This window comes from Salvia splendens, chromosome 9, assembly GCF_004379255.2.
Source record: "Salvia splendens isolate huo1 chromosome 9, SspV2, whole genome shotgun sequence".
NCBI classification, from domain to species: Eukaryota; Viridiplantae; Streptophyta; class Magnoliopsida; order Lamiales; family Lamiaceae; genus Salvia; species Salvia splendens.
In genome coordinates this window covers 8,972,863-8,997,827 of record NC_056040.1, presented here as the reverse complement: position 1 = coordinate 8,997,827, position 24,965 = coordinate 8,972,863, and the positions used below count along the sequence as shown (strand labels likewise).

Genomic DNA, 24,965 nt, shown 5'->3' with positions numbered 1-24,965 from the left:
TCTGCTGAAAGAGCACAATCTCCCAAATTCATCGCACAAAATGTTGATGGAACTCCCGCGCTTAACCAATTCTCTCAGGTCACCATTCGATGCCGATCAAGCGTATCTCAATCGTAAATCCTTCCTCCAAAACCTCAATCGCACTAGGTAAGTGCACGTGTAAATGTTGAAGTTGGAACCATTGTCATTTTCCAAGTGTCTTTTCGTGTTTTGAACGATCATTGTTTGATATCCTGGTGTTGTGGTTTCTGTTTGGTTCAATAGCTATACAGCTGCGTCTGGAGAGTCGGAACTGGCGCGCAAAATCATTTATCGGTGGGACGAAGGTACTGCTGCTGAATTCCTTGGCTGTGTGAGGATGACTGTTTTGCTTGTGTAAACAGTTGCTAAACTTAGATGCATGCTCTTGTTTGTTTAAAGTTTGGAGTTCATTTCTTGCCTGTTGCTGTAGTTGTTAGTTATGCACTATGCATATTGTTGTGCAGCTTCTTTTGAGGTGCGGCAATTGTACAAGCAATTTGTGGTGGCTGTGGTTGAGTTGATGGGTGGTGAAGTGGTGTCTGAGGAGTTCCAAGAAGTTGCAATAAAGGCGTATAGGCTATTCAGTGGGACTTCTGAATCCGAAGTGGATGAAAGGGACAGAATAATTTTGTCGAAAAAGTGATACTTTCTTCTTAGTCTTTTATATGGATGGATTGAGGAATTTACTTTTGGTGGAAGTGTTGAATGTGATATTATCCATATGTGTATAATCTTGATGAGCTAAGAAATTCTGGTTTAATTTTAAGTTATTTGTTTTCATCATGATCATGTTATAATATGCAAATGATTTTGATACCGTTCTCGAGTATGTTGCTTGTTATTTTCTGAGATTTATATCCTCTTGAAATGCACCTAAGGGCACTGACTGTGCTGTCATTGTGTTCAGATGGCTGGTTATGATGCACACTGTCTTCTTTGTATGAGTTATTTATTTATCTTAAGTTTAGAAGAGTGTAGAGTTTGAAAACTAAAATAATCTTTGAAGACACAAAAGAGGGAAAACCAATGTTGACTTTAGGAAGACCCAACAAGATGTTAAAATAATTTATGGTTCAAGTTTGAGATTGAACACACAATTTATCTGGTCTCTTTTGAGTTGTCACCCCATGTTAATCTTACTCATGGTTCTAATCATGTGTTCACATCAGAAAACGTGGGATTCTTTATAGTCATTCTCATGTTAATTATTGAAAAATGTTATGTGATTCAGGTTTGAGTTGCAAAAACTTGTTGGTCATACTGTTTTGGATGCAAACATACTGAAAGTTGCATCACTGGTGGAGAGGCTTTCTTCTTTGCAGAACAAGGTACATGGATTTGACTATTTACCTGAACTGACCAGTGAAGGCAGTGAGGACGTGGAATTTGGAGCAGATCTTGCATTCCAACCTCCGGCTCGCTTTCTAGTGGATATTTCAATAGAGAATGGAGAAGATTTTTTGGAGGAAACTGGCACATCATCTTCCAATCATGATGGATGGTCCAATAATCTTGGCTCTGCGAATTCTCATACTGCTGTCAGTGCAGGTAGTTATGACCTAGAGTGGTTGAGAGATGCATGTGATAGAATTGTCAGTGCTAGTACTTCACAGCTTCCTCGAGATGAACTGGCAATGACAATTTGCAGGATTCTCGATTCAGAGAAACCTGGAGATGAGGTATATAAATCATATTAATAATGCTTTGTTCTGAATGACATGAATTTGGTATTCTAACTTATGTGCTGGATTCATATTGAATGATGATGTTATCGGCAGATCGCTGGTGATTTACTGGATTTTGTTGGTGATAGCTCGTTCGAAATTGTTCAGGACCTTATTATGGTGAGGATAGCATCATTTATTTTCATGACCATATTCCTTTTCTTACTGACTCATTTATTCAAAAGAAGCTAGTGGAAATGTGAAAAATGATGGTTGTCTGAGTAATTTAAAAATATGGGATATGGTATTCATCTACATAATATTTCAAAATACTCTCTCCGTCCATGAAAATTTGTCACATCTTTCCATTTTCGTATGTCCACAAAATTTGTCACATTTCACTTTTTACTACATTCCACTAACTCATTCTCACTCACATTTTATAATAAAACTAATATTTAAAAGTAGCCCGCATTCCACTAACTTTTTCAACCCACTTTCCATCATATTTCTTAAAACCCGTGCCCGGTCAAAATGTGTCGAAATTTAAGGGATGGAGGGAGTAACAGTTTTCGTCCTGGTAGTCATCAAATAAAAATCAAGCAAAAACTAAGATTATGTTTGCAAGATATCAAACAAAAACAGTTACCTATGAACCTAAGTAAACTGGTTGTAACCTACATGCTGAATCACACTAATTTATAATGATTTGTTAGATCATTCTGTTATTATTGTTTTTTTGATGAACTCTCCTTTTGCATCTGGCAGCACAGAAAGGACCTTGTTGAAAGCATCCATCATGGACTTCTTGTCCTGAAATCTGATAGATCAACTTCAAACACACAGATAAAATATCCTAGTTATGCTACTCAGGTGATGATGCTATGTAGTTAATATTTCATCTTTCATAGTAGTTGAACACTTGGGCTATGAATTTTGACATGTTCAATTTTATTTGTGTTACATAGGTAACTGTTCAAACAGAGTCCGAGAAACAAATTGATAAACTCCGGCGCAAGGAGGAGAAAAAGAATAGGCGTGGGACGGATCATGGAACTGAGCACGACTTGTCTTCGTTTTCTTTCAGTTCCTTACTTCAAGCAAGTGAGAAGAAAAATATACTTGATGATCTTGTGGGGCATGGTGATGGGGCCCAGTTTGTTGCCACTGCCCTTCCTCAGGGCACTGTGAGAAAGCATTACAAGGGATATGAAGAAGTCATTGTTCCGCCTACACCAACTGCACCACTGAAACCTGGGGAGAAGCTGGTATGTGTTATTTTAAAAAGAAGCATAATATTTTTCAGTAGTGGGCTGTAGACTGTAGTTTCTTAGTACTTTTTGTTACTTTCTTTTGATTGCTTTCTACCCCTTTGCTTGTTAACAAAGTGGGTCGCCTCTTTCAACCAAGTTCTCAAAGCTTGGCTCCTGTGTAACTTTGTTGTTGCCTGCGGAAGTTCCATTTTCATCTAAAAAACATTGAGTCTTAATGTGTTTATGACAGATTGACATCAAGGAGCTAGATGACATAGCACAAGCTGCTTTTCAAGGTTACAAGTCTTTGAACCAGATACAGAGCAGAATATTCCAAACGACTTATTATAGCAACACAAATATACTGGTGGAGAAATCACTGTACTTTGCAATTTTAATTGGTTGCCCAGTAGGAAAGAGCTAACATGTATTGGAAACTGTTATTTTCTTGTAGGTCTGTGCACCAACTGGGGCTGGAAAAACCAACATAGCTATGATTTCTATTCTACATGAGGTGTGAATAATACCCCCTTTCTTGTTGAATCTGTTTACTTGTTTGAAATAGAAACTGGCAAGTCATCCTTTACAATGTCTGCAAACCAAAAAATAAAAAGGAATTTTTTAATTGAATGTATAATTGTATGTGAAAATGCACCTTGTTTGCACTGTTACTGGTTTTGCTATGAGATTGGGAAATAGAAAAGATAAGATGTGAGTAATAAATTGGGTGTTACTTTCCATTTTTAGTATGCAACTAATTTTGGTGGACGGACGGAAGTAGGAAGATGTCGCTATTTTTTTGTGGACGGATGAAGTATTAGAAAGTACAAGATGAAATTTGCATGATATATCACACCTCTACAAGATGGGCAATCATGCTTGTCCTTACGTAGCTTAGAGGATTGAGGGGACGAGAGCTCTGGATAGTCTCATGTTTTGTTCTTTGATCTGTTTTGTGCTCTTTCATACATATCAAATAGGACATAATGTGTATTTGCATTTTGCACTTTCCTTTAGCAAGGAAGTTCCATCACTAGGTACTTATTCTGCTTGATCATTTCTTAAGAAGTTTTATACATACAAACACATTTAATTGCTTTGTCTGAATATTTGCACCAGATTGGACAACACTTTAAAGATGGTTATTTGCATAAAGATGAATTCAAGATAGTTTATGTTGCTCCTATGAAGGTAATTTCTTTTACTTTTCACGTGACTACAAATATCTTGTACCAAATATTCACCCAACTAACTATCAATATCTTGTAATGAGTTCTAATGTTCAGTCAGTATTTTCTAGGCATTAGCTGCAGAGGTCACATCAACATTCAGCCATCGGTTAGCCCCGCTAAACATAACCGTGAGAGAACTTACTGGTGATATGCAACTCTCAAAAAATGAGCTTGAAGAGACACAGGTTATGCATTAATTCGTGTATCATGGGTTGAATTAAATTTCTTGTGGCATTAGATAATAAAGAACATAACTTAGTTTTGCTTGCATAATTGGACAGTTCTGCCATAATTGCTCTTTTTTAATGTATTTCAGATGATTGTAACTACTCCTGAAAAGTGGGACGTCATTACTCGTAAAAGCAGTGATATGTCACTCTCCATGCTCGTGAAGCTCCTAATCATTGATGAAGTACATTTGTTGAATGATGACAGAGGTCCCGTTATTGAAGCATTAGTAGCTCGCACTCTTCGTCAGGTATGATGTGATGTATTAGTTAGATGATGTTGCTATTAAGTTGTTTACGTATGCTATACTGTGCTGTACTTCCACCTTCTGTGCAATCCTCGTTTTTTTTGGTGTGCCTAGAAAACACCAGTTGCATTTCTTTGACAGATAGTACCTGTTTTAGGCTTCCATGGTAATATCAATTAGTGTTCTTATTCCTCATGTTGCTCTATTTCGTATGTAATAAATAAGTACATGGCCTGCAGATTCTGCACAACCTGATTCTAGTAGTGTTTCTTATAGTTTTTTCATCTCCTATTATAAGAGCTGTGTGAAGAACTGAAGATTGTATAAGCAATTTTTTTTAAACTTACAGATAGAGTATATTCAAACTCTGGAGACAGCTGGGAGATTTAAATTGTGTATTGCTTATAGAAAGTTATGCTCCATAATTGTTTGCTAGTTTCACTTGCTATGTTTCAATCCTACCATGTGCATATAACCATAAATTTGTGGAAATCATGTTGAAGGTCTTCATCATACACCAAAAATTTTGAAAGGGAAGTTGTTTCATAATCTAAACTTGGTTTCTAGACATTATTTAGGATCTTTATTAAGAAAGAGACACATTTCTCCGTTGGATGATATGTCTTCCTGTGGAGTAATTTTGTTAGATAATTCTATTTTGTGTCTCTACAGGTTGAATCTACCCAAAGTATGATACGCATTGTTGGCCTTTCTGCCACTTTACCAAATTATCTGGAGGTAGCGTGCTAGAATTTCTCATATCATTTTCTAATGAGAGTAAAATTCAATTTGATTTGCATTTACGGATAAACTTTGTCCTTCCTGATCTGTAAATATCCAAACTTGTGCAAAATTAGGTTGCACAATTTCTGAGAGTAAATCCAGACACTGGGCTATTCTTCTTTGACTCAAGCTATAGGCCAGTACCTCTTCAGCAGCATTACATCGGGATTTCTGAAAACAACTTTGCAGCTCGTAATGAACTGATGAATGAGATATGCTTCAATAAGGTTCATTCAGTACATATGTTCTATGCAGTTCAACTATTTTGGTAATTTATGCCAGTTTTGTTGTACTAATGTACTTTTTAGTGCAGGTGGTTGATTCACTGAGGCGAGGACATCAGGTTATGGTTTTTGTTCATTCGCGCAAAGACACAGGAAAAACTGCCGAAAAACTGGTAATATGTGACATTATTTATCATATTTTTGTAAATGTTTTGCTGGCTTGTTGGATGAACAATTTGGAAATGCAATACGGGTCTAAATTTACTTGTTTACGTGTTTCTAGATCTAAAACCACCCTTTGGAATTAAATAAGGGTCTTAAATTTTTTTATTTGAAAACTAACTTCTTGGCTTGCTAAACAGTAAGTCAATTGTATGGCTGACCATTAATACTGTTCCATTGGTTTAATATTCCATTAAGCATTTCAGATACAACCTGTTTTGTTCTGTACTTGTATGCACATAAATATGTGCATAGACAGTAGACTTCATTTGGACAAATCTTGATAATCTAGTTCTTTTTCATTAAAAAACATTGTATTGAGATTGAAATATGTATTAAAGGCAAAAAGGGTAGGACTAAGACGTGATATCTTACTTTGAGGCATTTGCATTATTTTAGGCATACAAATAGAATAAATTACTGATTAAGATACAACTCGACACTACTTGGGGCATTAGCATACAGACAAGCTCGTTTGTAAGTTGGTGTGCCAGATCAAGCATACATACTACTTTATTGTTTTTCTCTTGTATTTTTATACTTGCGATACTTATTATTATTAGTCTAGTTGAACTCAGTTGACAAATAGGCTCGTGAGTCTTTAAGCATTCAATAAATTTAGATTGAGTACATCCCTGTATATAATTTTGTAGTGAAAAATGTGCCTTACCTTACTCATTAGAAGGTGCAACTGAAAATTGTACCTTATTTGATAATAAATAAATTTAATTCAGAAATCAAAAAGTTCTATTACAAAGGCATGAGAAATCCCTAAAGGTGAAATCAGTCTAACTACGAATTGAACTCCAGCCTCTTTGGCATTATCAAAAACAAAAATGGCCTTAAAATCTTTGTCATACACTCATTTGAGGCTCACCAAGGAACTCAAAACTTTACTATATCCCCCACCTCCTCTGAGATTCTTCTCCATCCTCGAAGTTCCATTCAGCCACAATAACATAGAGTTGGAAGTTTGGAACATTGATCTCCCATGAAAGTTGGCTTTTTTAAAACTTGAACTGGCAAGATTGATAAAAATAAATCATTCACCACATTTTTTAGAATCCACTGTATGCCTATTGCCTACTTCATTTAGTGAACTTTTCCAATGAGTGAGAAAGAGCGATGTCGAAAGTGATGATGTAAAATTTCATTTCTTGCACACAGCACAGATATATAAGTGAAATATAATTTTTAAATTTTTATTGCATTTGTATAGATTGCTTATTATAGTTAAATGCATGTGTGTTATGACCTTATTGTGCGATTTAATATACAGATAGATATGGCCAAATTACATGAGGACTTCGACCTTTTCACAAATGCTTCACATCCTCAGCAGGGGCTTATCAAGGCAGGGTGCTGTTGTTGATAACTTTGATATGATGCCAATTCAATGTAGTTTAGTTTTTTATGTTATATTTATCCCTTTACATGAACTTATGCAACCCAGAAAGACGTGTTGAAGTCCAGAAATAGGCAATTGGTCCAATTTTTTGACTATGCTGTTGGCATCCATCATGCTGGGATGCTACGCGCTGACAGAGGTCTGACTGAGCGGCTTTTCTCTGAGGGACTATTAAAGGTATCTGCTACAGTTTCTCTTCAGGGATGCTACTTTTCTCTTATGATATTGATCTTCCTCTAATATACAATTTTTGTGCTAGGTACTCGTATGCACAGCAACTTTGGCGTGGGGAGTTAATCTGCCTGCTCATACTGTGGTGATTAAGGTTGTTCTACTATATTATATCTCCAGATCAGTGTGCTATAGCATGTCTTGTTTATTTAGAGGGGAAGTAGTCAGGGGTCTCCATGAATTTAGTAGATCAGATTTTCACGTTTTCTTTTCCTGTAATGTCTTCTCTATCCAGTTCTTCTTGGTACTCATTGTCTTTCTGAACCTGCTTCTAGAGGAATTGTTTCCTTTAGTTCATGACATGTCTGCTAGATCTTTTAAAGATAAATCTGCTCTTAGCTTTGATGTAATTAACTGGTTAAGGTCTCCTATATATTAACTCAGTTAAAGTCTAATCCAGAAATAAGTAGATATGCAAGGAAACCTACTCACATATCCTGATGTGTCCTTCCTTTTTCCTCCACTTTTTAATGGAATGGTAGAGAAGTTAAACACTAAATTGTCCCTCCAATTCCCTTTCCTTTTGGAATCGTATCATTTTTCGCTGTACTCAGCCAACCCTATTTTTCATGTTTTGCTTCTTGCTTATTTAAAGTTTAGATAAGAAACTATGCTTCCTGTGGTGTTATTTTTTTGTTGTTTGAATTTATCCTTTGGCTTATTCAATTTGCTAGGAAATTTTGTAATCTACTTAAAAATCTCAGCAATGGAATCAAATACTTTTGCTGGAGTCAACCATGCTTTATATGCATGTGAGAGTTCATAATCAGTCTTGTGATTCTTTTATGCTCGTTGTGCCATTGCCAGGGAACTCAAATTTATGACCCAAAGGCTGGTGGATGGCGCGATCTTGGCATGCTTGATGTTATGCAGGTAAGAGCCAACATCATGCTTGCTGCTACTTAGTTCCTTTTTTTCCATTGTAAGTGTTTCTGTGGTCACAAGTGTTCCTATAGATATTTGGGCGTGCTGGGAGACCTCAATTTGATAAAAGTGGTGAAGGCATTATAATCACGAGTCATGAAAAATTAGCCTACTATTTGCGGCTTTTGACAAGTCAACTTCCCATTGAGAGCCAGGTATGTACTTGCTTGTCTCTTGTTTCCACATATACACTTGGCTGGTTGCAATCCAACTAGACAAAACAATTCATGGATGGCTTGTAGTGATCCGAAACAATTCCATCTTGGCATGCAAGAATACAGATGATTTAATCCAGTTCAAGTAAGAACAGTAGAGTCAAACTAGGTTGATGAATGTTCACATGAGGTTCAGACATTCATCTACTTGCATTACTTATCTCCTGGTCCAATAGTTAGAAAGTATTTCTCTTATTCTTTCAAAATATTGAAACATCTTTATGTTTAGAGAAACACATCATTGTTTTTGTGGGCTCTCTATTGTCATCGACCATGATTTGTGAACATCATGGGCAAGTGGCCACCAGTAGTTCAACTAATGCTTGAAATTGGCTATGACGGAAATTATGTGTGTTTGATTGCTGAAGTCATGCTTAATTCCCTGTATTTTTTGGCAGTTTATAACCTCTTTGAAAGATAACCTGAATGCCGAGGTGGCATTGGGCACTGTAACAAATGTTAAGGAAGCTTGTGCTTGGCTGGGGTACACATATCTTTTCATAAGGATGAAAATGAATCCTCTGGCATATGGCATTGGATGGGATGAGGTATATTCTGTAGTTAATTTTCTTTTAGTTAGCATGAAAACATGCCTGGCCTTGGTCTATGTGATTCTGTGTCTAAAGTGTTCACTTTTTCTAGAAATATTCTGGTCTTTTCCTCCCTGGAGGCCCACTTGCTGGTAAAAACAGCAAAAACATTAACATAAAGGCAAAAAACAATATAGATGAAAAGCAGAAAAACTACTGAGTGTGGAAGTGCTCTGTTGTTTTTCTTTTAATATGATATGGTCTAATATTGTAAACATTACCTCCCCCCTACCTTTTCCTTGCCCACAATATTGAGGGATATGGTTCATTCTGAGGAATTGGGATATTAGATCATTATTCATATAATTGTTCCTCTTATCATATTACCACTTTGTAACCCCTATATGAGTAATCACTGGATCTGCTGCCCCTTTACTTGTGTTGCTTCATGGGACAGACAGTTCTCTCCAAAATGATCTCAGGATATCAAAGTTATACTTCTGGGGTTGAATTTGAACTCCAGATTACTAATTTCAAAATTGTATTACCTCCATAGAAACATATACTAGTGGCCACTTTTACATTCATGATTCATTTGGAGGAGGCTTTTGCTTTACCCTATTACCTTCAGATTTCTCTTGCGTGTGGGCAGTGGTATTCGTGCATATAGCTCTTGTCTACTATTCTCACTCTCTCTCCCTTCCTCTACATATATGTAAATACATAAAAGTGTGCCCCTTCCCCCTTATTTTCCCTAAGCTAAATTAGATGTTGAAACCTGGCAGGTAGTTGCAGATCCATCACTGAGCCTGAAACAAAGAGCTCTGGTATCGGATGCGGCACGAGCTCTTGACAAGGCAAAAATGATGCGCTTTGATGAGAAAAGTGGGAACTTTTATTGTACAGAGCTTGGTCGCATAGCTAGCCACTTTTACATTCATTATTCTAGTGTCGAAACTTACAATGAATTGTTGAGACGCCACATGAATGATAGTGAGGTAAGCAATCATGATATCTACCCTTTTCTACTTCCATTCTATGACCAAGACGTTATATGACTACTTTTGTGTGCACTTACCTTTGTCCTTTGTCACTTTGTCTTAACATTGTTATTTTCTGTATTCAAGGACCTAATTTTTTGCATTTTTACACTCTTGCCTTTCTTTGCTACTTGCAAATTCATTTGTCTTGGGAAAGAATTTTAGTTTGTACTTCTTGTAGGTAATTGACATGGTTGCACATTCTTCTGAATTTGAAAATATTGTTGTTCGAGAGGAAGAACAAAATGAGCTGGAAACGTTAGCTCGCTCATGTCCTTTGGAAATCAAGGGTGGTCCTTCAAATAAACATGGAAAAGTGTCTATTCTTATTCAGGTTAGTGGCTGTTACTAACTGGTTTGAGGCTCGATATAAACAATATATCACCCTTTGTCTCATGATTATAAAATATCTTGCAGTTATACATATCCAGGGGTGCAATTGATTCTTTTTCACTAGTTTCTGATGCATCTTACATAAGTTCAAGTTTAGCTCGTATAATGCGAGCTTTATTTGAGATTTGTTTGCGGCGAGGATGGAGTGAAATGTCTTCATTCATGCTGGAGTACTGCAAAGCTGTGGATCGTCAAATTTGGCCCCACCAGCATCCACTCAGACAGTTTGATAGAGATATTTCTACAGAAGTAAACATACATATTGTTTACCATTTTGCGTAATTAAGTTGAACTTTTCTAATTCTTTCTGCCTTAGATATTGAGAAAGCTTGAAGAAAGAGGGGTGGACTTGGATCGCCTATATGAGATGGAGGAGAAAGACATTGGAACTTTAATTCGCTATGCACCTGGTGGAAAGGTATTACTCACTGGACTTTGGTAATTTGGCACTTGAACCAGATTTTGTTTCACTTTAGATCTATTAAGCTTGGGATATTCCGTGACTTCCGTTTAACTTTTCACTGAAGTTGGTGAAGCAATACCTGGGATATTTCCCAATGGTCCAGTTAGTTGCTACTGTAAGTCCAATAACAAGAACTGTTCTAAAGGTAAATGGCAAGTTGGTGATGCTTCTAAATTTCTTGAAGCTAATGAATTGTTATGTACCAGTAAAGCATCATACTAAGCAATGATGTCTTTCCTGATTAGGTTGATTTGACCATTACACCTGAGTTCATCTGGAAGGATCGTTTTCATGGTACTGCTCTGCGCTGGTGGATTTTGGTTGAGGTGCTTCTATGCTCACTTGCTTCATGTGTCCTTAGAAATTTTAAAGGCTAATGGTTTCTCATTATGCAATTCATGGCTTGCGGAAGCTTGTTTTTAGAAAAGCATAGGGAAGGGTGTCATGTCTCTTGATTGAATCTATTTAAGCAAACCTTATAGTTGCGACAGGTGCAAGTCTTAGGAGGGGAGAGGTTGACACATTTTAAATTCAATTTTCACGACCATAAACTATATCATGCTTTACAAATCATCTTTCCTCTAGATATCTACATAGAAGATACCACTATCTATAGTCAAAGTTCAACCCATGGATGCTTGTGTGAAGAAAGTTAAGTTACGAGTTCCTTGTTTTTCTCTTAATGATTCATTAGTAAGTGTCTGAACATATACTCAATAATGCTCCTTAAACTCAGAAAATGTGTTGAAAGCCAGGGCAGATGGTTTTACTGCTGAAGTCCTTTGTCTCACCTAATTTTGAAAACAAACTTTTTTAAATTAAGTCAACCAAGATGAAATTATAGGACGTCTTGATGTAACCTTCCTTAGCTGTCATCAACTATCGTTGATATATATTTCACATTTGGAAGGTTTTTGAGCTTATCTGTCAACATTCTCAGCAAGCTCTACCCTTTTTGAGTAACTGAACCAATGGTTGATAATTTTGCGTTGTAGGATTCTGAGAATGACCATATATACCACTCAGAGCTGTTTACATTAACAAAGAAAATGGCCAAAGGGGAGCCTCAGAAGCTCTCCTTCACTGTTCCAATATTTGAGCCACATCCTCCCCAGTACTTCATCCGTGCAATTTCAGATTCATGGTTGCATTCAGAGTCTTTCTACACTATATCCTTCCAGAACCTCATGCTCCCAGAGGTGATTTTCAGATTCACTGATATTTATGTTCTGAACGCTATGAATGGTTTTAATCTTAAAGCTTTCTTATGTTCCTTCAGGCTCATACAACTCATACGGAACTTCTTGACCTGAAACCACTTCCCGTGACTGCACTTGTAAATGGAACTTATGAAGCATTGTACAGATTCACACATTTTAACCCCATACAGACGCAGGTTTGGATGAAACTTGCCAGTTTCCTTTGCTTTGCCTGCATAGACTCCCCCTCCTTTGTTGTTTTCCTGTACTCTTCTCAATCTAGCTTGAGCTTTTGAGTATTATTTATTATTTTTTTCTGACATGAGTTATTGTAATCACAACAGGCTTTTCATGTGCTATATCACACAGACCAAAATGTTCTTCTTGGAGCTCCGACAGGAAGTGGTAAAACCATATCAGCTGAGCTTGCCATGCTCCATCTGTTTAATACTCAGCCTGATATGAAGGTAGTTCTCTTAACCGTTAGGTATTGTGTGTTAACTGTTAACTATGAAGCTTAGAAGTTTGAGATATCTTTGTTCATGCAAAGAGTGCCTCATAAGCTGTTAGAAGCATGTTATATGGCAAGAAGTTGCATGAATAAGTAAATTAATGGACATATGTTCACAGACTAAGCTTATTGCTTATCAGGCTTGGAATTTTCCATGATGTACTACAACATATAAGATATTTTTTTAAGTTCTCCTTATTTGATTACTTGAACATGATCAGGAATTAGTCCATACTCTATAGAAGTTGCTTTTACATGAAACCCTTCCCATTTGATCAAGAATGACTTAGTCTCGACAGCATTAAGCACAGAAAACGTATGAGGCCCTTAAAGGTGGCTGTATCTTGAATGAGTCAAGAAATGAGTTGAATTTAAAGTCTTCTTGCCGACAGTAAATCAAATGAATTAAAATATGTAAAAGTTGGAAATCCATATGGGATGGGAAATCAAGGGGTTTCAAATTAAAAATCTTTATCAATCCGAATATCCGTAACACCCCATACCTGTTTTTTCCCTTATTGGACATGTATTGGGAGTCTTTGGACCCAGCCAACCGAAACCGTGGCATGCCTAGAATTGAAGTCAGCAATATTGCTCTGTCCCTTATTTGTGGTATTAGCTGACTATTTATAATTACTAATAACTTCTTTTGATAATCTAGTGGGCTAAAGTATTTAAAAAACTGCTAAGTGTCTCTTTAGGATCGATAGGTGATGAAATAAGCCCTTTTTCTGTGAAGTGGGCCTTATCATCTGCTAACCTTGTATGGAGAAGCTTAACAGTGCAAGAATACTTGCCTTATTGTCTTCTGTGCTGATCAATATGTTTGCCAAACCTCAACACTAGCATTGTATTTTCAAAATGTAGACTCAATACTTCTAGGATTCAAACAATTGTCCTATATATTAAAGACATTATATTTAAATAGTATGCACAGCCATACACAAAGTTTGGTCGTTTGTGAAACAATACCAGAGCTTTGTCCAGCGTGTTGTTATGTTTATGTCATTCTCCCGGAGATCTGAATCTTCTGATTGTTCTTTTAATCTCCTCGATAATTAAGTTGTTGCTTGTTACATTAATGCAGGTTATCTATATAGCACCTTTAAAGGCTCTCGTGCGAGAAAGGATGAATGATTGGAGAAAGCGGCTTGTCTCGCAGCTTGGGAAACATATGGTGCTGCATTTTTCCTCTTGTACACTCATTAGTGCAAGCGTAACTAGTCTAACATGTCTTTGTTATTAGGTGGAATTGACAGGGGAGTATACTCCAGATTTGACAGCTCTGTTATCAGCTGACATTATAATTTCTACCCCTGAAAAATGGGATGGTATCAGTCGAAACTGGCATTCTAGATCCTATGTTAAGAAGGTAAAAAATATTTTGTGCAACACTTAAATGGAAAGAAATGTTTATTTTCTTTGTTCAACTGCTTCTCATTTTTCCTTCTTAGTTCTGGATTTGCATTTTGAATTCACATTAAATTATTGGCTTAAGGGTTTGTTGCTCAACATATCTAGGTTGGGCTTATGATATTGGATGAGATTCATTTGCTTGGGGCTGACCGTGGACCCATATTGGAGGTATGACAGTATGATACTTGATGTCTCTACGGCCTATAGGGTGTAATATTTTATAGATATTTTATTTTGATATGAAGGCAAGATATTTTTGGAATCTATGTCTAGCATTTAATAGATCTTTTATTTTAATAGGTAATTGTATCTCGAATGAGATATATATCATCACAGACAGAGCGGCCAGTTCGATTTGTTGGTCTTTCAACAGCTTTAGCAAATGCACAGTAAGTTCTAGCTATCCATTTTTATAATAACTTTAAGATTTTATCAAATGAAGGTTTTTCATTCCTTCTACTTTTGTGCATATTTTAGTATATGCTTTGAGTGTACTTCCACTGAAAAAAATGTCATTTTGGTTGCCACAACTGGGAAAATTTGATTGCATTTTGGTTGTGGTGATTGGTTGCATCTTTGCGCACTTTGAAATGTGAATCTATCCAAATTAATTTGGTTTCTATATTTTTAGTACCTTTTCTAGAGCCAGTCTTTTACACCTATAAGATCTGTGGAACTTAGTGCACTACACTACATGAATGTCTGTTTTCACGTCTACTCCATGAGTTCATTCCAAATTAGAAATAATTTTTTTATGAAATTTTATGTTTTTATTCACATGATCAGATCTTTTAATCCTGGACAAGCCATCTCCTGTGGCATATCTGCATCTCAATAGATATCTGATTAGGTCATTAGAATTAAATGAAGGCATAAACGATTATGGGGCTCCTTCTGTTATTGCTTTGGAACTACTTTTTTCTTCCATTATTTTATTTGTTATTATTTTTATTGGGTAATGAGTATTGCCTTTACCGTGAATCTAGTGATTTGGCAGATTGGTTGGGTGTTGAAGAAATTGGTTTATTCAACTTCAAGCCTAGTGTTAGGCCAGTTCCTCTTGAAGTTCATATCCAGGCAAGCGCATTACCTCATTGTCTTCTCTTCATAGAACTGCAAGAAACTTGCATATGAGATAGTACTGATGTTTAGTAGTATGCTACCTCCACTGTATGTGCTTAAAGTTACGCAAGATTCCATGTAGGCAAATTTGGCTCTGTTTCCTATCAATATTACTGTTGTTTCATTTTCCATGTATCTCTTTCACTAACTAGTTCTTGTTAACTAAATCTCACATCTGTGCACTGGAAGAAGTCTATGCAAAATTGTGAACTTGAAGGAAAATTGAATATTGGAAGGGGCAAATTAATGGCAGAATAATAATTTGAAATTGATAGAAGAAGTTTGGACCTTCTATCTGATTGGCCAGGCAATTAATACTTTTAAATTATTGTATCAAAATGTTGTCCTCTTGTCAGATTATTAAATTTCTATTGCTGCACAGGTATCATGATCGAATTATGTAGATGTATTGGCTTTTCAGACAGTAAGAATTAACAAATAGTTGACAACATATTATGTGATCTGGTATTTATAGCTGGCTTTGTCTTCAATTCACACAAATAAAATAGTTATTTGCTATTAATGTTTTAGCGGGTCTTAATTTTTGCTATAATTATGTGGATGCCAAGTTTTTCTGTTTTTAGACTTATTTCACAAAGTGAATAGGATGGAAGTACTTATAATTTAATGTTATCTGTATTGTTTTATTTCTCATCAGGGATATCCTGGAAAGTTTTACTGCCCAAGAATGAATAGTATGAACAAACCGGCATATGCAGCAATATGTACTCATTCACCAACAAAACCGGTTCTTATATTTGTGTCATCTCGTCGTCAGACTAGGCTTACTGCATTGGACCTCATTCAGGTCAGGATCTTTATGGTGCTCAGTTTCTCTGAGATCTTTCTCAGCTTCTTCATTGACCCCCCCCCCCCCCCAAAAAAAATGCAGTATGCAGCTTCAGATGAGCACCCAAGACAATTCTTGGCTATACCTGAAGAATTGCTTCAGATGATAGTCTCCCAAGTAACTGATCAGAACCTTAGACACACTCTGCAGTTTGGTATCGGATTGCACCATGCAGGATTGAATGATAAGGACAGATCACTTGTTGAAGAACTTTTTGCAAACAACAAGATTCAGGCAATTATACTCAAAACTATAATTTCATGTGCAGATTCTATCAAACTTTCTGTCAACAAATGATTATTTTTCTCTACTTCCTTTCAGGTGTTGGTCTGCACCAGTACATTAGCTTGGGGTGTAAACCTTCCAGCTCATTTAGTTATTATAAAGGTGGATCAAAATTGTGGATAACTTTCCTTATCTATCTCCTCCTTCACAAATAAGCTTACAGTGTATTTACTACATAATTGTAATATCATTTGTGTGCCTTGTCCTAATATCCACCCTAGACCATATTTTGAAGCTCTGTGGCATCAATACTAAAGCAATAAGAATAAAAATTTCTATTTTTAAGAAGTAAGTTTAAGTGGGTGAAATGTTGGCTTTCTGTTTATGGTTGTGCATATATGAAAAGGGTTCAAATGAGAACCCTTAATTATTGTGAAAATGACCATCACAAAGATCCATGGTGGATGCATCGCCTTGCAGGATGAATGCATCACCTAGGTTCAAATTCCATGAAAGATGAAAATTTCTTTATTTAATTTCACAGTGAATGTAGTGACTTTATATGATCAGTATAGTGTTCATACGTTTTCATGAAATGCAGTTCTCACGAGAAACTACCCTTGTATGTGTGTGTGTGTGTGTGTTAATTGATATAGATAATCGGTTAGAGTGGCATATTTAAGCATACTTAGTGTGATTGGGATCACATTCTAGAACTAGGCTTCTCCTATCCATACTAGCTTTTATACAAATGTTTTATATGATTCAGGGTTTTACAATGTCCAACATTTTCGGGAAACATACCTTGGATAGATTGCTAACTTGTACAGTTGTATAACGAACGGATATGGAGAGTTAGCTTTTATTATACATGATGAGAATTGGCATACTTGTCTTGTGCATATAAGCAGTCTTCTTATATTAATTACAGGCATGTTTTCACTCCCGAGAGAAAGTATCAATCTTTTATCTTGTCACCAGGGAACAGAATTTTTTGAAGCAAAATCAAAGAGATATGTTGATTTTCCAATCACGGATATTTTACAAATGATGGGTCGAGCTGGACGGCCTCAGTTTGACCAGCATGGGAAAGCTATTATTCTGGTTCATGAACCCAAAAAAAGCTTCTACAAAAAGGCATGATATCTAATAACTGTATGCATATTATTTTTTCTTATTTATTTTACTAAATAAAGTGAACTAAATCAACCCCCCCCCCCCCCCCCCCTTCTTCCAGTTCCTCTATGAACCATTTCCAGTTGAAAGCAGCCTGAGAGAACAGTTGCATGATCACATAAATGCTGAAATAGTTTCTGGGACAATTCGTCATAAAGAGGATGCGATACATTATCTCACCTGGACATATCTATTCCGTAGATTGGTATGACATTCTACATCTAATGATTTGAGATAGTTCTCATCTTGATGCTCTCTTTTCCTGGTTTTCTTTCACTAGTCTAATTCTTATTCTACATGTATCTAGCTGTTTGTCACATTTTCCAAATGTTTTATGCTTGTATCGTGAAGTGCCATACCATCATGGGTGATCTATGAAGTCTCAACTAAATATCATTCATGCAACAGAAATCACATACTCCTACTGAACTGTAGATTTGCAGATGATACATCTCTGTTCACAACTTAATATTTTTGTATGCAAATTGTGCTTAAATATGGGCTATGTATTTTTATGTTTGAAAAGTGGATTCTTTTACTGATCCCGATTGACTGATCTTTAATAAATGGCATCTTCCCCGTATGCTGACATGTAATGCATTGAATAACATCAATGAATTTTGAACCAATAAACTTTGTTGTTTAATAGAGGGACTTTTGGCATCTTGTTTGGCATGCATTTATAACTTGTTCACTTGGGGTTGTATAGAATTGCAACTTTTTTTCCCTCTATAACAGGGGGTTAATCCAGCATATTATGGCTTAGAGGACATAGATCCTGGAACTCTGAGTTCTTACTTGTCAAGGTGGAAAGAGTTTATCTTAACATTCTTATGTTAGATTCTGCTTTTCAACTGTTGGTAATTCCTGTTGTCCTTCCATATCTTAACAGCTTAGTAGTGAGCACATTTGAGGATCTTGAAGATGGTGGTTGCATTAAAATTGAAGAAGACAGAGTGGAGCCAACGATGTTGGGTTCAATAGCATCTCAGTATTATCTTAAATACACAACTGTATCTCTGTTTGCTTCAAATATAGAAGCAGACACATCGCTGGAAGTAAGTTGGCTTTTATCTTCTTACAAAGCCTATTCTTTTCTTTTATAATATTTTTTTTAATACTTGTGTGGTTTTCTTATTTAGGTTTTTCTCCATGTATTGTCTGGTGCTTCTGAATATGATGAGCTTCCTGTGCGGCACAACGAAGTAAGTTGAATGTTATTACTTCTTTAGCGGCATTTTGAATTTGAGGCTTTTCTTCCTCTGTTGTGTTTATCTGGATCACTTAGTTTAACATTTCTAATCAATTTTTATTACTGGTTTAGCATCATTTTTTAATTTGAGGGTTTCCTTCTGATGTATGTGCGAGGTTGAGCATTCGGGTTTCGGTTTGGTTTTTTGCCAAAACCGAACCAAAACTGAAAAACCGAATTTAGTTCAGAACTGAAACCGAACCGAAACCGAAAAACTGAAACCAAACTTCAAAAACCGAACAAAACCGAAAAAACCAAAATTATATAAAAAAACCGAAAAACCGAAGAAAAAACATATATATATATATATAATATAAAATTAATAGAATATATATAATACATATTATATAGAATATATATATATATATATATAGGGTAGTGATCAAGATATAACTAATCTTAAGTGTATAACTAGAGAACAAATATCAGCCACACATCTTAATGGAACAAATATTACTTATTTTAATTTTAGAAAATATGCTGAGGGTATTTTTGGAAATTACTTTCTGTTTACACGAAGTAGTAGAGTTACACGAAGGAGTCGACAAAGGACCACTTGGAGTAGAGCGGCATGCTGAAGCCGTAGAGGGAGATGCTGGAGGCCTGCTTCGCTGTCGTCATCACCTCCAACGCCACCCGGATCACGCCGTGCATGACGTCACTTCTTCGGTGAGACCAAGGGGCCGCTCTCGGACTCCGACAGCTGGATGGTTACCTCCGGCATTGTTTTTGGAATGAATGAATTGGTGGATTGATTTGATGGAGGGGGAAGAAGGGAAGAGAGTGGAGTGTTTATAGAATAAAGGAATTGAGGGATGAGAGAGAGGGGTCAAACGGATTTTGACTGCTGCCCGTGAACCTATAGTGATCGATCACACTTTGTTTTTATTGCTTCTATTAATCTGCGTTTTTCCTTTTCATTTATTATATAGCTCTGCAATAACCATTGTTGGAGTGAGTATGAGATGAGCTTTGTTTTCATAGATGAGCTTTATTTTCATAGACGAGCTCAAAAGTCGGAAGACCAATATTGCTTTCATTTAATTGGTTGAGAGAGATGAATTCAATTGAAAAAATCCATTTGCAAATTATAGAAAATATTTGATTTTACTTCACTCTTGTTTACAAAACAATCACTCTTATTATGATTTTACTTCACTTTTGTTCACAAAACACATCACTCTTATTATGATTTTACTTCACTGTTATTCACAAAACACATCACTCTTATTATGATTTTACTTCACTCTTGTTTACAAAACACATCACTCTTATTATGATTTTACTTCACTGTTATTCACAAAACACGTCACTCTTATTCTGATTTTACTTCACTCTTGTTTACAAAACACATCACTCTTATTGTGATTTTACTTCACTCTTGTTTACAAAACACATCACTCTTAGCATGATTTTACTTCACTCTTAGCATGATTTTACTTCACTCTTAGCATGATTTTACTTCACTCTTATTTACAAAACACATCACTCTTAGCATGATTTTACTTCACTCTTGTTTACAAAACACATCACTCTTAGCATGATTTTACTTCACTCTTGTTTACAAAACACATCACTCTTATTATGATTTTACTTCACTCTTGTTTACAAAACACATCACTCTTATTATGATTTTACATCACTCTTGTTTACAAAACACATCACTCTTGTTTACAAAACACATCACTCTTGTTTACTGAAAAAGATAGAGCAAAAATTTGAGACAAATATTGACGGTACATTCACGGCCATATTTCCCCCATTTGATATATCCTAACCACTAACTAACATACACTGATACACGTTGCTTCTCTGCTGGGAAAAGTAACAACATCATAAAGAGATGGTAGAGTACATACTTAAACAATGTCAAATTACAAATGCTATTATGAGTCTTCACCATATATTAACAAGATTACAATACGAAGTGCAAGTATGCATAGTGATAATCAAGGTTGGAACTTGAAAACTCTCTTCCTATTATTTCAACATAGCCAATAACAAATTCATGATATGGCATAATTCGAATTAGTAACAGCTCAACGCTCAAACGTGAATCACGATCTGCCGATATAAATCAAAATCACATGTTCACAAGAAATTGAGCTGCACCAATCCTCCTCGAATACCTCACCCTCCCCGACCTCCGCTGCATCCCCCGCCGGCAAGCTCGTCGCCACTCTTCTCCAAACCTGATTTTGGCTATGCAATGACCATAATACCCCCATCTTGTTATTATGGAGTAAATTTATGATTGAGGGAACTAATTTCTCCTTAAATCCAAAAATTAATATTAACCCTTGATTTTTTTGATCTTGTGGCTATGATTTGTTCTCTAGTTATTTGGTTAAGGGGTATTTGTCATAGATCACTACTCTATATATATATATATATATATATATTATTTAAAAATTAAAATATAATTCGGTTATTTGGTTTTTCGGGGGTTTTTTTCCGCCCGAACCGAAAAACCGAAATTTTTGTATTTTCAAAACCGAACTGAATCGAAAAACCGAAAAAACCGAACCGAATTTCAAAATTTCGGTTCGGTTCGGATATTCGGTTTTCGGTTTTTTTGCTCACTCCGGTATGTGGATCATTATGATTTATTGATCTATAATCATTTTTTTAATAATTAGTTCAGTTGATTCTCTAACTTGCTGTCCTCTTTATTATTTTAGTCTTATCATCTTTACAGAAATAGCTAGTCGAGTAAATGATACTCCCTCCGTCTCATAATAGATGTCACACTTTCCTTTTTAGTTTGTCCCACAAAAGATGTCACATTTCCTTTTTGGGAAAAAACTCTCTCACATTAATATAAACATACTATTTTCTCTCTCCAACACATAAAAAACATCTCCTAAAATCCCGTGCCATTCTCCACATATGTCATGAGTATTTCTGCATAACTTACTGCAACTAAATTGCAAGTGTAATGGATATAATGTTAGTTGTTCCATCACAGAGATCATACTCTTAGTAAGTGTGGACCATTTCATTTGTGCAGTTTTCATTTGTTAATCTAGTTATATACATGTGTCATACTATTTGTTAAACAAAGTAATGTGACTTTTCAAAACTCGAACCAGCCGAGGTCTTCATACTATTTATTTTTCTTTCTATACTTGCAAAAGATGTTTATTTTATCTAGCTGCCTAGTTGGTATTGAACATAGATTTTGTTTGCTCCTGTAGGAAAACCACAATGCAGAATTGGCCAGTAAGGTTCAGTACATGGTTGACAAGAATCTTCTCGATGACCCTCATGTGAAGACAAATCTTCTGTTCCAGGTTACTGCTACTTTTTTTACCCCTATCAAACCAATTCGATTCCAATGTGCTTTATGTGATGTACTTTACCTTAAGATACAATTGCGACATTTTGTGCTGACAGCCTGACACTCACATGAATTGGATCTGTTTCTGACATATATGACATCGAGATGCAGGCACACTTTTCCCGAGTTGAACTGCCAATCACTGACTATGTAACAGACTTGAAGTCAGTGCTGGATCAAAGTATACGCATTCTTCAGGCAATGATAGATGTGTGTGCAAACAGTGGATGGCTCTCTAGTACAATTACTTGTATGCATCTCCTACAAATGGTCATGCAGGTAATATAATGCTATTACTTCTGTTATAAATAATACTAATAGGAATAAGACTCTTTCCTTTAGGATGTGTACCAGAGGGAAAGAAGAATCAAATCAGTTTAATGATCAATTATTTATAGTTATAATCCAATTAGCTTGAGTTAAGGATTTCCTTGTATTTTTATTTTGTTTTTAATATACAGTAGTAGATTGTTGATGCATGTCTTTGAGGAAATAGGGTCATTCTATACCTTTGTTCTTTTCAGTTCATCAGGAAGATTTCAAATTATTCTAAGAAATGTTAACTCTTATGGAAAATTGGAAACAATAGAGATCTGTATTTCTTAGATTTCAGAAGATCACTCCATTTCCCTATACTTTATCAATGTGGCCCAACCTGTCACCCGAAGTCAATCTGTTTAGTTTGACATTTAGGATTCTGCAATACCTGAAAGGTGTCGTTAATCCTTATAATTTTCTTCTTTAGTTGTGAGATATTCCCTTCCTTATTTCTTAACTTTTTGAGTTAAATTATCTTCTCAGTTTGATATCCTGGCCCTATCGGTCAACATAGAATATCACAGCTTATACTGGTGAAAAGTTGCTACATGGATGTTCTATTGTATTTTTCATATTTTTGTATTATGATAGGCAAGGTATAAGACTTGTTGAAGCATTGTCTTTCCATTCATAGTATTACTTTTTTTTTTCTGATAACGTTTTTGTTTTTGTCATATTGCAGGGTTTATGGTGCGACAAGGATTCCTCCTTATGGATGCTTCCATGCATGACAGATGATCTTGTTAGTACATTGAGCCAGAGAGGAATCTTCAATGTTTTGCAGTTATTAGATGTTCCTTTGGACTCTTTACATTTTCTCACAAAAAGTTCCAACTCGCGGTTACATGAGGTTTGTTATCTGTGAAATGCCTCTTTATTTTTGTATGATGTTGGTTGACACAATAAATGCTTTCTTGGTACGTCTATTCTATTGCAAATGTGCAGATTTTCAGTTTAATTAATGTCAATACAAACTTATTATTTCAAGGATCCTAGGGAGATATTTAGTGCACTCTTGCAGACTTGCCTGATTATTGAAACGTACTCCCTCCGTCCCATTAAATATGAAACATTTGGGAATCGGCATGAGATTTTATGTATGTAGTGTTGTTTGTTGAGTTAATGAAGAGAGAGTAAAGTAAGAGATGAAAAAGTAGAGATAAGACTTGCTACCATTTTAGTGCACTCTTGCAGACTTGCCTGATTATTGAAACGTACTCCCTCCGTCCCATTAAATATGAAACATTTGGGAATCGGCATGAGATTTTATGTATGTAGTGTTGTTTGTTGAGTTAATGAAGAGAGAGTAAAGTAAGAGATGAAAAAGTAGAGATAAGACTTGCTACCATTTTAGGAAATGCTTCGTTTTTAATGGGACATTCCAAAAATGAAAACGTTAAAAATGGGACAGAGAGAGTATATAGTATGACTAATATGACGGGGAAGAGGAATCCAAGCAATGACTACATACATGATTATGTTGATGAGTTGGATTTTATTCATGTATGTTTATCGAACTCTTTTTTGTTTTAACAGCATCCTCACATTATACTTTCTCCGTGGCTGGTATTTACTTCTGCACAGGAACTGCAGCATTTTCCTCGCATTCAAGTGCGATTAAAGGTTCAGAAGCGCACTGCTGCCGATAACTCTGGTGCCCGTCTGAATGTGAGATTGGAAAAAACAAATAGGCATAAGAGAACAGCAAGAGCTTTTACTCCTCGCTTTCCAAAGGTCAGCCTTACGTTTTACGTTTGTTGCCAATCATTTAGTAAGAAAAGAAAGCTGACACTGTCCTGCAACAGCTTAAAGATGAAGCTTGGTGGTTGGTCCTGGCAAATACCGCCTCCTCTCACCTATATGCATTGAAGAGAGTTTCTTTCAAGGATGTCTCGACCACAAACATGGATATCCCATCAGACGTGAAAGACTTCCAGGTAAGAGCATTACAACATATATCATTAACAACCATCACAATACACGACCCACACATTCTCTGTGCTTTTGCCTCCCATCTAAAAGACGAGCATAATTCAGATATACTACAAATAATCCATGATGTTCTTTTCTGCTTTATTTGACTCCTCCCATATAAAAGATGAACATTGTTCTGGCTGGCTATTACTTTTGTTCCATTTTAATGGTAATGTTTCTTTGTTCCTTAGGGTATGAAGTTGATCGTCATTTCTGATTGTTATCTTGGTTTAGATCAAGAATACTCTATTGAACAACTTGTGTGATTGATCTAATATCCAGACGACGGTGATCATGCTACTTATTTAAAGAGAATGCACTGTAAATCAGTGTTGGTACTAGAGGCAACTCAGGCAAGCCGATTCAACATTATGTGTATTATATTTTTTTACTACTAGGTCTATTTTTTTGATCGATCGATTTCGTGTAGTGGATATGATACTAGCTTGTTACACGAGAACTAAAATATACAGTTGTTATTACACGGTTTCATTATTTTGCCAA

General features: G+C 35.9%; 1 protein-coding gene across 2 annotated transcripts; it reads left to right on the top strand.

Annotated features, from left to right (window-relative positions):
* On the top strand, positions 1-24,965 carry LOC121747470 (DExH-box ATP-dependent RNA helicase DExH14-like). 2 transcript variants are annotated; one of them, XM_042141504.1, is made up of 49 exons: positions 1-147; positions 265-326; positions 486-660; positions 1,253-1,700; positions 1,800-1,865; positions 2,454-2,558; positions 2,654-2,953; positions 3,189-3,305; positions 3,393-3,452; positions 4,058-4,129; positions 4,239-4,355; positions 4,487-4,648; positions 5,318-5,383; positions 5,503-5,655; positions 5,742-5,825; positions 7,154-7,228; positions 7,328-7,459; positions 7,542-7,607; positions 8,321-8,386; positions 8,470-8,592; positions 9,051-9,200; positions 9,968-10,180; positions 10,404-10,556; positions 10,640-10,864; positions 10,932-11,033; positions 11,143-11,223; positions 11,324-11,404; positions 12,074-12,277; positions 12,358-12,474; positions 12,622-12,744; positions 13,876-13,965; positions 14,035-14,160; positions 14,310-14,372; positions 14,505-14,593; positions 15,191-15,281; positions 15,985-16,134; positions 16,219-16,410; positions 16,498-16,563; positions 17,383-17,538; positions 17,639-17,782; positions 18,316-18,383; positions 18,470-18,635; positions 18,720-18,782; positions 22,027-22,122; positions 22,281-22,448; positions 23,170-23,337; positions 24,072-24,221; positions 24,293-24,424; positions 24,653-24,965. In XM_042141504.1, exons 1-49 carry the CDS (start codon positions 41-43, stop codon positions 24,725-24,727), a joined length of 6,258 nt encoding a protein of 2,085 aa, XP_041997438.1. In that variant the 5' UTR covers positions 1-40; the 3' UTR covers positions 24,728-24,965. The 2 variants fall into 2 exon arrangements, with proteins under 2 accessions (XP_041997438.1, XP_041997439.1); XM_042141505.1 differs by lacking the exons at positions 18,316-18,383; positions 18,720-18,782; positions 22,027-22,122; ... (3 more) ...; positions 24,293-24,424; positions 24,653-24,965 and having other exon boundaries at positions 18,470-18,629.